Raw genomic sequence first — 14,689 nt, forward strand, 5'->3', positions numbered from 1 at the left:
AATTGCATTGTAATTACAGAGGGCAGGGGATAAGTCTCATCCTGTGCAATGGGCAGCAGTTCTATCTGCTGATAGTCTTTGGAAACATAGGCCTCTAAACCACAGAGAAGAAATGTGACGAAATGGCCCTGGAATATAAATTGGTGACTAACAGAGCCTAACTAGAAACCTTACTGTCAGTTCCACTTAGGGAATGTGACTGTAGTAATTTTCAAGGTTTGAAACTTTGACTTTCATCAGGAAATGAGGCTATTTTATTAGAGATTATGAGAACTTTTGAATTGGAAAATACAACTGAAATATTTGTTTACTCTCCTAAATTTAGATATCAGATTGAATGGATTTCAGAAAGATTCAGAAGAAAAGGTTAGTGTATTTTTACAACAGAATGTATATAAAATATCATTTAATTTCGGTAGCATTAGAGAATATTTTACTGATTTATTTTCTTTCATGTTAAAAAGCAGGCACATACCTGTTGAAACTGACACTGAGTGCAGTAGGAGAAAACAGCTTAAGAACTTACCTTTATTTTCTGCTTTCTGGGTAGGCACCGCAGTTATTAGGCTAGTAGGGCAAAAGGGTAGAAGCACTGCAGTAACAGTGAAGTAGGAAAGACATCACCATGACACAGAATCTATAAGGGCTGTTACTCAAGTAATGAAGACTTTCAGTAGCTTAAAACATGTTTTCCACCAATGAAAGTTATGGGAGAGGCATTAGGAAGGTCTCTGGGGAGGAACAGAGTATCTGTAACTGTCCTTCTGTCTGGGAGTAATGACTGACTTGTGGCCAAAAATAGGTAGTACCAGGCTCTTTGATACATCTCTTTGGTAATCCTAAAGCTGCTCATGCGTGACAGGTTTCACTGCTGATGAGGTAAAAGTGAGGGAACAGCTTTGGAGCTACCTTTCCCTGCATTTGTCAGCTCCCTTCTCAGCAATACTGAGTCAGGGATGAATCCACTCCACTGTGAGCCTATCTACTTGAGAGTTGCAAGATACTGCCTGTTTTCTTTGCCGTGTGTTTCTGCTGCTTCCTTTAGGCCAACACTAGCACTTCTTTGACCCCCAACATGAAGCAAATTTTGGGGAACAACTGTCAGAAAGCATTAAATTTTTCTTTTGAGTTGGCTTATTTTCAGCCAGCTTATCCTTTCAGTCCAGCTCCACAGAAGGTTAGGTAAGTGCCAGTGCAGTACAAGAGAGGATGTGGAAGTGCACAGCTGGAGGCAAGTGGAAGGACAGGGACTGTACCAACACTAATTTAGATAAGCTCAATGCAATCTGAATGTCACAAGTGTAGCTCACAATAATACTGATTATTTTAGTAATTATCTGCTTGCAAACACTGCTTTTGTGTGTGAAAAAAAGAAAACCTTGGAGGGAAGAAGGATGGCTTCCAGAAGAAACAGTAGCAAAAATTCAACAATATGAATATTGAATGTGAACCATCCAACCCAGAAATATCTTGAGGAAGAGTTGAATGTTCTGCAACCACTGGCATATTCAGCAGTAAATGTTCCCTCGATTCCTCTCCACGTCCCCTCTCCCCTTGTTCCTTCCAGCATTCCATCCATTCTTGGTTTGCTGTCAGTGAAGTCCAAGAAGCAGTGAAGGACTTTAGCAGATTTCTCTCCATATGCAGAAGAAGTGCTGGCATAATTTCATCAAGGTTTTTTGGCCTTTGCCTCTGTATCAGTCTTTATGCTATCATCAGCAACCCCAATATTACTTATGTCTGCTCTGCTACCTCTGCATTGTTATCCCCTTCATTTATCTGAGGCACGACGCCCCCTTCATGCTTTTTGTTTTCTAGTGGCAATTCATCCATGACTGTTTCATTGCTTTCAGGTCTATGTATGCTGGACAAAGAAAGTGTCATTGAAATTTGCTCTGTTGCTGTTTCTGCAGCAAAAAGTAACTGCTATTCCTAACTCCTATTGCAACGTCATGGACAAATTTGAGGATTTCTGCATCGCTAGTGACATCAACTGCATGGGTCCTACAGAAACGAGAGGATCTTACTGGGTACATGTAATGCTTGCTGCCATCTGCAGCTTCTTAGGAAAACTCACATTAACTTGCAGCAGGATTCCAGTTCCAGTCTTTCTTCTCTGGCATTCCAGGGTGGAGCGATTTACAGCAATATGCTGTGTAATTATCTGCTGAAATAACCTGCTTAATGCAGGGACTGTAGCATTATGACTGTTTCATCTAGTCCCACAGATTTGTATCTATAAATAAAAAGTTAGAATTCCATATAAATCACTTTTTACTTTCCTTTTTTTCAGGGAGCCTGATTAAAGTTAATATTGGGGAAAAAACAGTACTTGCTAAAATTCACCTAAGACAAATTTGAGACCAGTATGGCAAATTTTTCATGTCTTATAGGCAATACAATTGATTACATGGTCAGCTATCCCTTATCTCAGAACAAAGGAAAAAATGAAACCCCCATGGCTATTCCTTTTTGAAAAATAGGCTTCTGTGTACGGATTTGAAGAAGGGGCAGGACAGACACCTTGACAACCAGCAGAGAGTCATTGGGCATGTTAGTTTTTTATATCTATTCCTGAAAATACAAGAGAAATTCATTAATTAGCATAATATCTGCATAGAAGTCCTGACATCATAAAACAAATCTTGCTGGGTTTTCCTGATTTTGGTGATGTAATACCTCTGATTTCTGTTGTGGTTAATCTGTTAGTAGTGGGGCCAGTACTGTTCAACATCTTCATTAATGGCCTGGAAAATGGAACAGAGTGCACCCTCAGCAAGGTAGGAGTGACTGATGCACCAGACAGTTGTGTTGCCATTCAAGGGGATGTGGACGGGTTGGGAACTGGGCAGAGAGGAATCTCATGAAGTTCAACAAGGGACATGAAAAGTCCTGCATCTGGGGAGGAATAACCTGAAACACAGTACATGCTGGGGACCAACTGACTGGAAAGTAGATCTGCAGAGAAGGACCTGGAGATCCTGGCGGACAATAAACTGGCCGGAAGCCAGTGGTACACCTTTGATGCAAAGAAGGAGAACAGTATTCTGGGCTACATTAGGAAGAGTGTGCCAGCAAGTCAAGGGAGGTGATCTTCTACTCAGAACTGGTAAGGCTACCTCTAGAATATTGTGTCTGGTTCTTGGTCCTCAGTGCAAGAAAGACATCGACACACTGGAGTGAGTCCACAAGCACAAGGCCACAAAGATCGTTAAAGGACTGGTGCATCTAGGTCTATAAGGCCTTTGACGTGGTCCCCCACAGCATCCTTCTCTCTAAATTGGTGAGATATGGATTTGGTGGCTGGACTGTTTGGTGGATAAGGAACTGGCTGGATGGTCACATCCAGAGGGTAGTGGTCAAAGGCTTAATGTCTGGATGAAGATCAGTGATGAGTGGTGTCATCAGGCATCCGTACTGGGACCAGTGCTGTTTAATAGCTTCATCAGTGACATAGACAGTGGGATTGAATGCACTCTCAGCATGTTTGCAGAGGACACCAACCTGAGTGGAGTGGTTGACATGCCTAAGGGACAGGATGCCATCCAGAGGGACCTGGACAAGCTGGAGAGGTGGGCCTGTGAGAACCTCATGAGGTTCAATAAGGCCAAGTGCAAGGTCCTGAACCTGGGTCGGGGCAACCCCCAGTATCAGTGCGGGCAAGGGGGTGAAGAGATTCAGAGTGGCCTGTGAAGAAGGGCTTGGCGGTACTGGTGGATGCAAACCTGGACATGAGCCAACAATGTGTGCTCAGAGCCAGAAACCCAACCGTATCCAGGACTGCACCAAAAGATGTGGCCAGCAGGTCGAGGGAGGTGATTCTGCCACTCTGTTCTTCTCTGGTGAGGCCCCACCTGCAGTGCTGCGTCCAGGTCTGGAGTTGTCAGCACAGGAAAGACATGGACCTGTTGGAGCAGGTCCAGAGGAGGGCCACAAAAATGATCCGAGGGCTGGAGCACCTCTCCTACAAGGACAGGCTGAGTTGGAGTTGTTCAGCCTGGAGAAGAGAAGTCTCCAGGAAGACATTATTGCAGCCTTTCAGTACTTAAAGGGAGCTTATAAGAAAGATGGGGACAAACTTTTTAGCAGGGCCTGTTGTGATACAACAAGGGGCAATGGTTTAAAACTACAAGACGGTAGATTCAGACTAGAAACAAGGAATGAATTTTTTACAATGAGGGTGGTGAAACACTGGCACAGGTTTCCCAGAGAGGTGATAGATGCCCCATCCCTGGAAACATTCAAGGTGAGGTTGAATGGGACTCTGAGAAGCCTGACCTTAGTTGATGATGTCCCTGCTCATTGCAGGGGGGTTGGACTAGATGACCTTAAAGGTCCCTTCCAACCCAAACTACTGTATGATTCTATGATCTTTTGTATGAGGATAGGCCGAGAGAGCTAGGGCTGTTCAACCCGGAGAGGAGCAGGCTCAGGGAGTGATCTTAACAATGTGTATGAACACAGAATCACAGAATGGTAGGAGTTGGAAAGGACCTCTGGAGATCAACTTGTCCAACCCACCTGCTTGGGTAGGTACACCTACAGCAGGGTGCAGAGGACCATGTCCAGGCAGGTTTTGAATATTTCCAGAGAAGCAGACTCCATAACCTCTCTAGGCACCCTGTGCCCGTGCTCTGTCACCCTCAAAGTAAAGAACTTTTTCCTCATATTCAGGTGCAGCTTCCTGTGTTCCAGTTTGTCCCATCACCCCTTGTCCTGTCATTGGGCATCACTGAAAAGACTCTTGCCCCATTGTCTTGTCACCCACCCTTTAGATATTTATAAGCATTGATAAGATCCCCCCTCAGTCTTCTCTTCTCCAGGCTGAACAAACCCAGGTCTCTCAGCCTTTCCTCATATGAGAGATAACAGCTGAGAGGAAGGAATGAAGATGAGGGATCCAGGCTTCTCAGTAGTGCCCACTAATAGGACAAGAAGCAGTGGGCACAAATTAAAAAGAAAGAAATCCCAGCTGAACACAATAAAGACTTTTTAACTGTGAGAGTGGTCAGGCACTGGAACAGGTTGCCCAGAATGGTTGTGCATTCTCCGTCTGTGGAGATACTCAGAACCTGACTGGACTTGGTCTTGGGCAACCTACTACAGCTGACATTGCTTGAGGGCTAGATGATCTCAAGAGGTCCCTTCCAACCTCAACTGTTCTGTGATTCTGTCTGTGTCCCACATGTCCCAGTATATGGCAGTAATCTTGAGCTCAGCATTCTCACAGAAGCTGATAGCTTGATCCTTTTGAAGCCTCAACTCTTTTATAGTGATTCTCTTACATGTATGTTTTGAAAAGCTGAACTTGTCTGCTGTTTGACTCAGACCTAGCACGTATATGAGTCCACTTAACATTTCCACTCCACCCTAATTATTTATACTTAAGTATTAGTCAGTCCAGTTCTATCTTGTAACATTTGCAAGCCACAGTCTGTGATACCAAATAGCCACCAATTTCTTTGTAACTTTTGAATTGTTCTCAAACACATGGAAGAAAAATCCTTGCATGTCAAGATTCACTAAGGTGATGTGAATGCACTGCCATCTGCTGGAACTGACAGGTCAGATGTAAGCTTGCTCACGTAGTGCACAGGGAGGGGCAGGCATCTAAGGCTTGGCTAAGCCTGGCTGGCTCACTAGCCTTTGGTGCAGTGAGTTTATTAGCCCACAGTTTTTATATCCACGGTCAAGTAAGTTGGTTTTTTTAGATGATATATCTGCTTGACTTCCCTGTCCATCTCCTTCCTCTGGTGTGAGGTTCTGAATCAGCTGAAGTGAGATTTCACTGTGGCCATGCTTACCTGTTACCCGGTATGTGCTTACTGGGTAGGATGGGGAGACAAGAGATTCTGGGCTGATGCTAGAAGCTCAGCAGGATTTGTGCCTGAATTAAGGAGCACCTTGACTTGGATTTGTACTGGGAATAATTGACACATGAGGACAGTGGGATTTAAATCAAGGCCTTTGAAGTAGCGTGCTCATGCTCATTGGAAGAGATCCACAGATGCCAGGACATTGTTGGCATTCAAACCCTAAGAAGAATTAACAGCCTTATGCCAAAGAGATACCTTTTTCTCTTTGGCATTCTTGCATAGGAACCCATTTTTTAAATGAGTTGCTTGAAGCATAACTCTTCTGGTGGAGGATGGACCTGAACCTGCATTTACCACAGTGTTGGTATTTCACTGCTGAGCTACTGACTGCGGGGGAATCCTGCTCTTTCTTTGAGTGAAACTTATATGTATTCAGACCATATTTACCAGACTGGGGTCCACAGGAGAGAGAACTCCCTGTTTTGTTTCAGTTTCCAGCTGGCTCAGCCTTGCGTCTTCAGCAGCTCCTCTGTTCCTTTAGAACAGACAATTGAAGGTACGGGGTCGTTAGGCACTGGGGCTTTGAGTGTACTTATGGGTAAGTGGCAGCTGAGGATGGTCTTTAGGGGGGGAAATCTTTGACTTTTATTATGTTCTGCAGATTTTAATTACTTGTAGAGCAAGTTCCACAGGATTTTGCCAAGAGAAGTGAGTGCTAAAGAAATTTAGGCACCTGTAGTTGGATGGGATTTTGTGAACACTAGTCACATATAAATGTTGGATTTCAGCTGGTATTTGGGTTTTTAGGATCTTGTGAAATTAATCGTTTATGCCTGTCTGATACTTCTCCATGAATACAAATGTAAATTTCGCGTGCCCTTCTATAAATGCACCAAGCCTTTTTCTTAGGAAATTTGTGATATACATACACGCTATTTATACCACAGTTCTTCAAGTACAGAAAGTTATGCCAGTGGGGTTTTTCCCAGTTGTTTCAAGTCTGCACAAATTAGAGAAGTGGTCTAAAAAGGAACTGTAATTCAATTCAGCAAACTAAGAAGTAGTCTTAAAAAGGAACAATTAGCTGCACAGGTGCAAGATAGGAAACAGCGGGCTGGGGAATAATTTTTCAGCAAAGAGTCAGGGATTTATAATGGCTTACAAATGGAACATGAGTCAATGCTGTAAGATTTCTGCCTTTTCTGGTTTTTTTTGAATGTGAGCTTTATCAAAATTATGTTACTAGTGGTTAAAGGATTCTTGCACTGCCCATTATTGCCACTTGCTGGCAGCAAGAGTCTAAAAATGTATTGAAAGAGATTTTCCTAAGATCCACTATTACTAAGCAACAGCAGTATTGTATACAAATGTTCTATAGAAAAATATGTTTTAGGTGTGCTGACTTTCTGCTGCAGAAGCATTTGAAACAGAGATAGGGAAAAAATGAAAAAGCTATTAATTGGTATAAAAATGAGTGCATCTGTTGAAAGTGGCTCAAAGTTATTAGAAAAGCAGTAGCAGTGTTACTTTTCCAAGAACAGGTACAGTTTTGTGGTTCTGTACTTAGTGTGGAAACTCAAATGTGCATCGTCCAAACATACTCTTAAGGTTCTAAACTGAAGCTTGTGAGGCACAAACATTCCATACCACTGTGGGATCCACATAAACACATAATCAAAAAGCATATACTATGTTTTACTAACTATGCTTTTTATGTTATTGTGAGTGCATTCACTTTCATTATTTCTGGGTGACAGAAATTTTTTATGCCTTTCTTTTAAAGCCCTTTAACACCCTCAGGTCATTGGCAATGGGATAATATCTTTGACTTTGTAAGAGATTTAGTCGCTGTTACTGTGGATTTTCACTGCTAGGGAATTCAGCAGCTGAAATGCTCTATTTTTGAAACTGAGACCTCAGTCTAACTATTGTTAAGAAATTGCATGAGTTCTTAGGGAAGGGTTCGAGCCTTGTAGCTTATGCAAAAATTGCAAATAAAACATGTATATATACGGATGACTTCTAAAGTGAATGTAAATTACATGCTTTTTAGAAAAGGTGTTCCTTTGCTTTTTGTAAACTTTTTTTTTTAATGTTTAGATATCACAGGGATTAAGAAATGAAGATCTCTCTCCAGAAGTAAGCATGTCTCTGGGTGCCCTTCTGGAGGATATAATAATGGTTCCAAAGGAACAGACAACACAAGATATATTTCCGCATGTTTTAGAAGACTGCCAGAGAACCTGCATGGCCATTATTGACACAGACAGCAAAGAACATTCCCCTAATAATGATACAGATCTTTCACTGACACCCCCAGGGAAGATTTTCATGGAAGCATTCACCAAACAGAGTATGGAGACTGGTGAATTTGAAATGAGTGATTTGTTGAGATCCCTCAGTGATTCTGAGAGTCTTAAAATGAAAAACTTGTTGCCTAACAAGTTAAAGTGTCAGGGTCATTCCTTTTGCAGTGATCCATCAGCAGATGAGAGCAGTGATGCCCTGCCACTACAGCTTGTGACAGCTGTGAATGCCTTGTCAGGATCTGTAGTACAACCTGACACTCCTATAGTGCCAAATAAGAAACTCCTTAACACCGAGGGAGAGCAGTTAAATTCAGAACCCAGTATTCCCCAGTTAGATAATGACTGTACCCAAATAATAAATGTGATTGAGCCTCAACTTGCTACAGTTCAGGTGGAAGAAATAAAAGCCTTAACAGGACCTAACTTGCAGAGGACAACAAATGAGCAAGTATGTACACAATTTAGTTAATATTTGAAAATTTATGCTTATCATAAAATATTTTATAGAATAGCCACATTACTTGGAGATATGAATCTTAGTAAACTAGCATCAATAATTTACAAGTTTAATACATTCCTGTTGTTTTTGTTTTAAAGGTGAAGTAGTGTTTTTCTGTTTTGATATATCCATGTTATGAAAGTGGCTGAATTTGCTGGTATGGGAAGTCCTAGTAAAGTTAGTTCCGTGACTGACATGGAAATCTATAATCAGCATGGGAGTTTCAAAAACTCCTGGTCCCCTTGTACATCATTTATGTCTTGAATTCTCTCCAAGGAAAGTTCCAGAACACTATTCTGTTATTTCATTGTAGCACACTGGCATATACCAGCCAGTTCCAATTCTGGGTTTCTGCCCCATCTGTTTCTGGATTTTCCCCAAACTATAATACACTCTTCTCTGCTATCATAATTCTTATTGCTAAAGCATACAAATACTTTACAAATATTACAAAAGAAATCATATCTATGCCTTTCCTGTAGACTATAAAGATTACTTACAGTGATTTTTTTACACTTATATTTAGAATTGCATTTATTTTGTTTAGTTCCGCCTATGGGAGACTTACTGAAAATATTGAGGCATGGTTTTATGTTCATGTCCTCCCCTGCAGAAGCCAGTATGTAGGTGTAAAATATGTGATCCTTCCTGTTTCCTTCTCTGACCCTGTGCTGTTCTCTCCACAATGTTATGTCCTGTAAAGGTGATCTGGAAGAGGTCATTTGGATTCAACAACATGAACACAAAAATCTGGAGACTTCCTGTTTAGGTTATAATAGGAGAGAGAGAAGGACGCATAGGAGGCGTATGTTTATGCTAGAGAGTGTAGTATACATCCCTTGTAAATTGGGAATCAGATGCTGTCCTCTGTGTTGCCTTTGAATAATCTGGAGATGCAAATCAATGACGAGTCACATATAGCTAGCTGTTTAAGGTGGTTTTACAGCCACTTTGCTTCCCCATGGTGGCCTAAAGCGTCCGAAGACTATGAGTCAATTCCATCTTTTGCTGGTGGCATTAACTGATTATAACAGTACATAATAAAATGTGCCACAAATGTAGCAAATTTCAAGGTGCCAAGAAGTCTCTAGGCTAATTGTCTCGGAACCATGGCAACTTACAAAGCTCTTTCAGTGAGGTGGTGATTTCTGAAATTTGTAGCACAGCTGTGTGAAACTTAATGTATAGTTTTAGTCAATATTGCAGTTAAGATTGTGAAGCAGGGTCCTGTGGGAATAGAGATCTATAACCTTTTGTCAATTAATAATTGAGTTTAGCTTCTTTTGCTGTTCTTGAAGGCAGAAAGTAGAGAGGCAATTTAATGAGGAAAAAATCCCAGTTAATTTTTTAGTAACTGTTGCGTTCTAACAGTACATTGTTCATCTTGGTCTTTCCTCATAATTCTTTCTTCAGAGTATCCTTGTTGTGGTGAAACAAAAGAGGAGAGCCTGTACTGTTCTGTAGATTCAGTCAGAATGCTGGATAGCTCATTTATTTTAATATGTAGTCCCTTATAAAGAAAGTGTCTTCTTCTAATTCTTTGAAATCTTTTCATATTCTTCACTAACCCTCCTCCCATAAAGATGTGATGAAATGGGAAGTACTGCATGACAGTTTTGTAAACGGAAATATTTCATTTTCCTTAACTGCCATGTTAACATGCATCATCTCTTGACCCAGAAGGACCACATCTAGGAATGCAGTTCACCTCTTCAGTAGCCTCTCTGCTGAATATGTAATTTTAAAAAATTAATCAGTGAATGCTCCATTTCCATCTGTGTCACAAGAAAGGACTAACAAGATCTCTCACATCACTGTGAAAGAATTTGTATGCATGTGTCCTAAGAGCTTTCAGCACTACGTTCAAGTGTGTAATAAGCTAATGAGTACCCAGGTTTTAGCAGCTTGAGTGATACTCAGTTGCATGCCACACTCCCTTGACTAAAAGTGAATAAACTCAAGTAATTCAACTGCCACGTGATAACATATCTTTAGGGTGGGATTCCTCTCCCTTGCTGTTACAGATAAGCCTCTGGTAAATGTCATTCATTTAGGTTCCCTTTTGCACAACTCAGGATGAGGTGAATTACCGTCATCTCTGAAAGTAGCTCTTCCACTTCGTGATTGGTAGGGGTAATGAGGATTCCTAGTGTCATCTAGATGTCTGGCTTTTGGAAGGCTGAAGGTAAGTCAAGTGAACCTCTTCCAAGGTGGCTGTAGCTCAGGGATGGTAAGTCTTTAGAAATAACTTCTCAGTTGGGAGTTACCGAACCTCAGGTGAAATGTGGTTCTTGATCTTGTGCATATTTATAGGCTTGTGCAAGAGTGAGATAAGATAGGCTAGCTTAAGATATCTTAAACATCACTTTATTTTTTTGGACAGGAGCTCATGTCCATAGGAAACTGAAATGAATTGGTTAAGTCATTTCATGTGTCCAACAAAACAACTTTCAGATAGTAACAACTTTTTTTCGCTGTCAGCCAGCCTAGATTTATTATATAAGTTGTGATTCTGAGTGTCCTAATTCCCTTGGCTAATTCTTCCAGGGGCACATGGTGTGGCATGCTACTTTAGGAGTGCATCTCCTATGGCAGCCTCCGTCTATTCTATCTGTAGAATTCCAGTTTTTCACTTAAGCAACCCCTCCATTGTCTGTGAGCACACATATAATTTATAAGATAATGTTATTTGAGCTGTTATATATACACAGCCCTTGTTTTAATTGTATGCTTACCATTTGCTTGAATTTTTTTTTTTTTGTCACAGCCTGTGGATGATCAGGAGAGAGAGAAGGAAGTAATTTCAGATTACTGGGGTGCCACCTCTAGTGAAAAGCAAACTGGTGAAGGAAGTTCACATTCAGTGGAGGTTGCAGCATGTGCAGAAACAGCCCAAACAACATCAGGGAAAGCGATGCAGTTAAGAGAGACCTCCTCAAAAAAGCACAGAGATCATGTTTCCAGTCATCACCAAATACTGGAAAAGACTCAGCAGAGGGTGTTTCAGAGTGGCAGGACAAGAAGAAGCAAAGCTAATGATTTTAAGTATGACAAAATCATGCATAATATTCTTAAAATTATTTTTAAAAATTAATGTAAAAAATGCAGTGCATACAGAGTACTCATTCCTCATGTGAATGACTTTAAATGATCAAAAGGTAAAGGTTTTATTTAAAGATCTGGAAGTTAGTTTCCTTCATGATTTACTGTTTATTCAGTACTACCTAAGTTAACCTATATACTTGTGTGCTATTACAGACATCCTTTTAAAATCAAATATATTCACATTCTTAGCTCTACTATAAACATCGATTTATGTAGAGAATATTTTTTTTGATTCTAAGCAAATCTCTTGTCAGTAAAATTCAGAAATCTACTTCTAAAGACAAGCAGGATCTAGAAGCCAACATATGCCAAGAAATAACCAGGAAAGAGGATGGAAAAGCTAAACAGAGAAGGAGCAAGAGAATCAAAAACAAACTGAGTAAGATATTCTCTGATGTTTATCATACAGATTATTTTTTTATTTGAACAACTATACTGAATCAAATATAATTCATAAACTTTCCAATATATTGTGGCATGGATTTCTTCTAAAAAGATGGTATAAACATTCCTTTTAATAATTAAAATAATTGATAATTTCCCTCACTTGTTTAAACCTACATATTAGCAACCTAACAGTTGCTTTGTTTGCATAACCTCCTTAAGAATCCTGAGAATTTTTTCAGGATGCCATTTTTGTCACAGTGTTATGTATGAAAAAATTATGGTGTATTCTGAAAAGCAGAAGAAAAATGTTTTCATACAGAGTGAAAATGCAGATCCTCATATGCATTTACATATCCTCCTATAATCTAGTATTCGGTGTGCAGCGTCATTCTGAGGGCAGTGCCATCCCCAAGGATTGGCCTATACAAAACAGTTTATTCAATTTTGAATGCCTACTGTTGTTATCCTGTGTGTTTTAAATATAGGATTATAGGGCCTTCACTACCACAGTCACAGAGCACTCTTTGAAGTATTTTTCCGTGCAATGTTTTTGTCAGAAGGAAAGGTTGCTATTTTTCATCCTTTGAAGATGCATGCAGAGAAGTTCTTTGCCTTGCAGAGGAAGTGTGTAGGAGAATACAGAAACTCCTCACTTGAGTGCTCATTCCAGCACCTTTAAGATTGGGGTCTTAAAGGTTTTCTTTTTTGTTCAAGCCCACTCAGTCTGGATTTATCTGTGCACCTACAATAATTTAAACAGCTTACAAAGTTTGGAAGTATTTTAACTTTAACAGCTACCCTATAGATCTTCAAAATATGAATATTTCTACCTCCAATAAGAAACCTTCTCTTTTGCAGGGTTTTAATTATTCCCAGTGGAAGCACCGTTTTTATGAGATTTAAAGCTGTATGACTAACCACTCATCTATTTCAAATTGACTTAAAAGTTTCCACTCAAGAAACAAGTGGTTGACTTTTTAGCATTATTTCTGCAGAAGGAGTTGCACTGCCTATAGAGATAGCTTTGTGTTAATCCAATCTAGCAAGTTTACCTCCATTTTGCATCAGACCTAACAATCAAGAGCCTGTGAGTCATCTTAGTTTGGTAATTCCCTGAAAAAACAGCCCCACAAAAATCTCCAGTTTGGATCAGCAAGCATCACTCATTTTGCACAAGGTCAGACGCAAGGAAGGTGCTAGGGAAGGCAAGATAGAAGTGATAGAAAATAGGTCCTCTTGAAGTAACAAGTTAAATTGGGTTAATGTAACATAAAACTGTGCCTTGTTCTGTGTATGTCTGTGTGGTTTAATCCCTGCTGAACTACTTGGCTAGTTTAGACTAGCTTTGACTAGGGACTGCAGTACCTTAAATGATTAAGGTCTTGCGAGGCTGGACAGGTAGAGGAGAGGGACTGTCCGTGCAGTCAGCTGAGGGAAGGTCCAGGGTAAACCTGTATCTATTAGATTCCAAAAATCTACACAGAGTCAAGAACTTAAGAAAGTTTGGAATTAGTCTGAGTTCACAGTATATCACCAGGCACAAAAGAGCAGAGACATCAGTCTTTGTGAGTTGCAGCTCTGGGAGAACTTGTGTTTTAAGGTCATACTTAAAACATCTATTTCTGACACCCAGGTGGAGTTTTAGGGCCAGTGAGCCACACCTGCTACAGGTTGTGGAGAGGAACAGTGTATATAGCCTGATGTCCCAAGGTTTTTCATTAGTAGATCAGTTAATGGCCTAGGCTATGCATTGTGCTTTCCTGCAGGCAGTCCTCCTGTCCTTTTCTTCTTCCCTCCTTCCCTCCCTGTTTTTCAGAAGAGGCAGTAGTCAGGATGCTCTTCTCCACAGTATGATGGGGTGCAGGGATGGCACTACTGGTGGAGTACAGAACAGCTGATCTATGTGTTGGAAATAATTTCACCCAAGCTGAAAACTGTAATGAGTGCATAATGGGAGATAGCATTTGTTTTATAAAATAATAAACTAAAAATTAAATATAGTATCTTTCACATTTTATTTTTTATATTTAGGCCTCCTATTCCCAAGCATCAGTTCACCTTTCATCATTGCAGAAATGACTGAGCTGGTTGTGAAGTAATGGGAAAAAGTAATATGAGGAAACTAATCTCATTCACTATCCTAGTGTAAATACTCCTTGGCCATGAAACAGAGGTTTCAAAACTTAAATGAGTACAGAAGAATTGCAGATAAATTTGACTTTCAATAAAAAGAGAAATTATTGAATAACTGACTAGCTAATGAAATGTTCATCTTGTAATGAATTTTAGCCTAGAATAGCAGTTTTATCATCCAGTGGGAAACAATGCACTTTGCAGAAATGTCATTAGAATGGAAAAAGTCTAAACTTAACACGCGTTTACAAAGTCATATTCCTGTGTGTTGAATTTTAGTTGGAGCTTTGTTTTGGAGTTGACTATGGCATATTTTATTGAATGGTATTATTATTTAATCGGTACTGTGTTTTTTGAGATATTCCTTTCCACAAGATTGAATGAGCATTTTTTCTCCAGAAAGCTTATCTACTAATTGTAATGTGAAGTGAAGCCAAAAT

The 14,689-nt window shown here is 40.2% G+C and overlaps 1 protein-coding gene across 1 annotated transcript; it reads left to right on the plus strand.

Moving 5' to 3' along the window:
• The first annotated feature begins 337 nt into the window (after positions 1-337).
• LOC135310506 (uncharacterized) lies at positions 338-9,046 on the plus strand. The gene is made up of 2 exons (XM_064438326.1): positions 338-366; positions 7,917-9,046. Exon 2 carries the CDS (start codon positions 7,962-7,964, stop codon positions 8,592-8,594), a length of 633 nt encoding a protein of 210 aa, XP_064294396.1. The 5' UTR covers positions 338-366; positions 7,917-7,961; the 3' UTR covers positions 8,595-9,046.
• The last annotated feature ends 5,643 nt before the right edge of the window (positions 9,047-14,689 follow it).

The sequence above is a fragment of the Phalacrocorax carbo genome, chromosome Z, assembly GCF_963921805.1.
Source record: "Phalacrocorax carbo chromosome Z, bPhaCar2.1, whole genome shotgun sequence".
Taxonomy (NCBI): Eukaryota; Metazoa; Chordata; class Aves; order Suliformes; family Phalacrocoracidae; genus Phalacrocorax; species Phalacrocorax carbo.

Bases quoted from the DNA above. Each gene is read 5' to 3' on its own strand.
- LOC135310506 (XM_064438326.1), top strand. From the start codon at position 7,962: ATGTCTCTGGGTGCCCTTCTGGAGGATATAATAATGGTTCCAAAGGAA.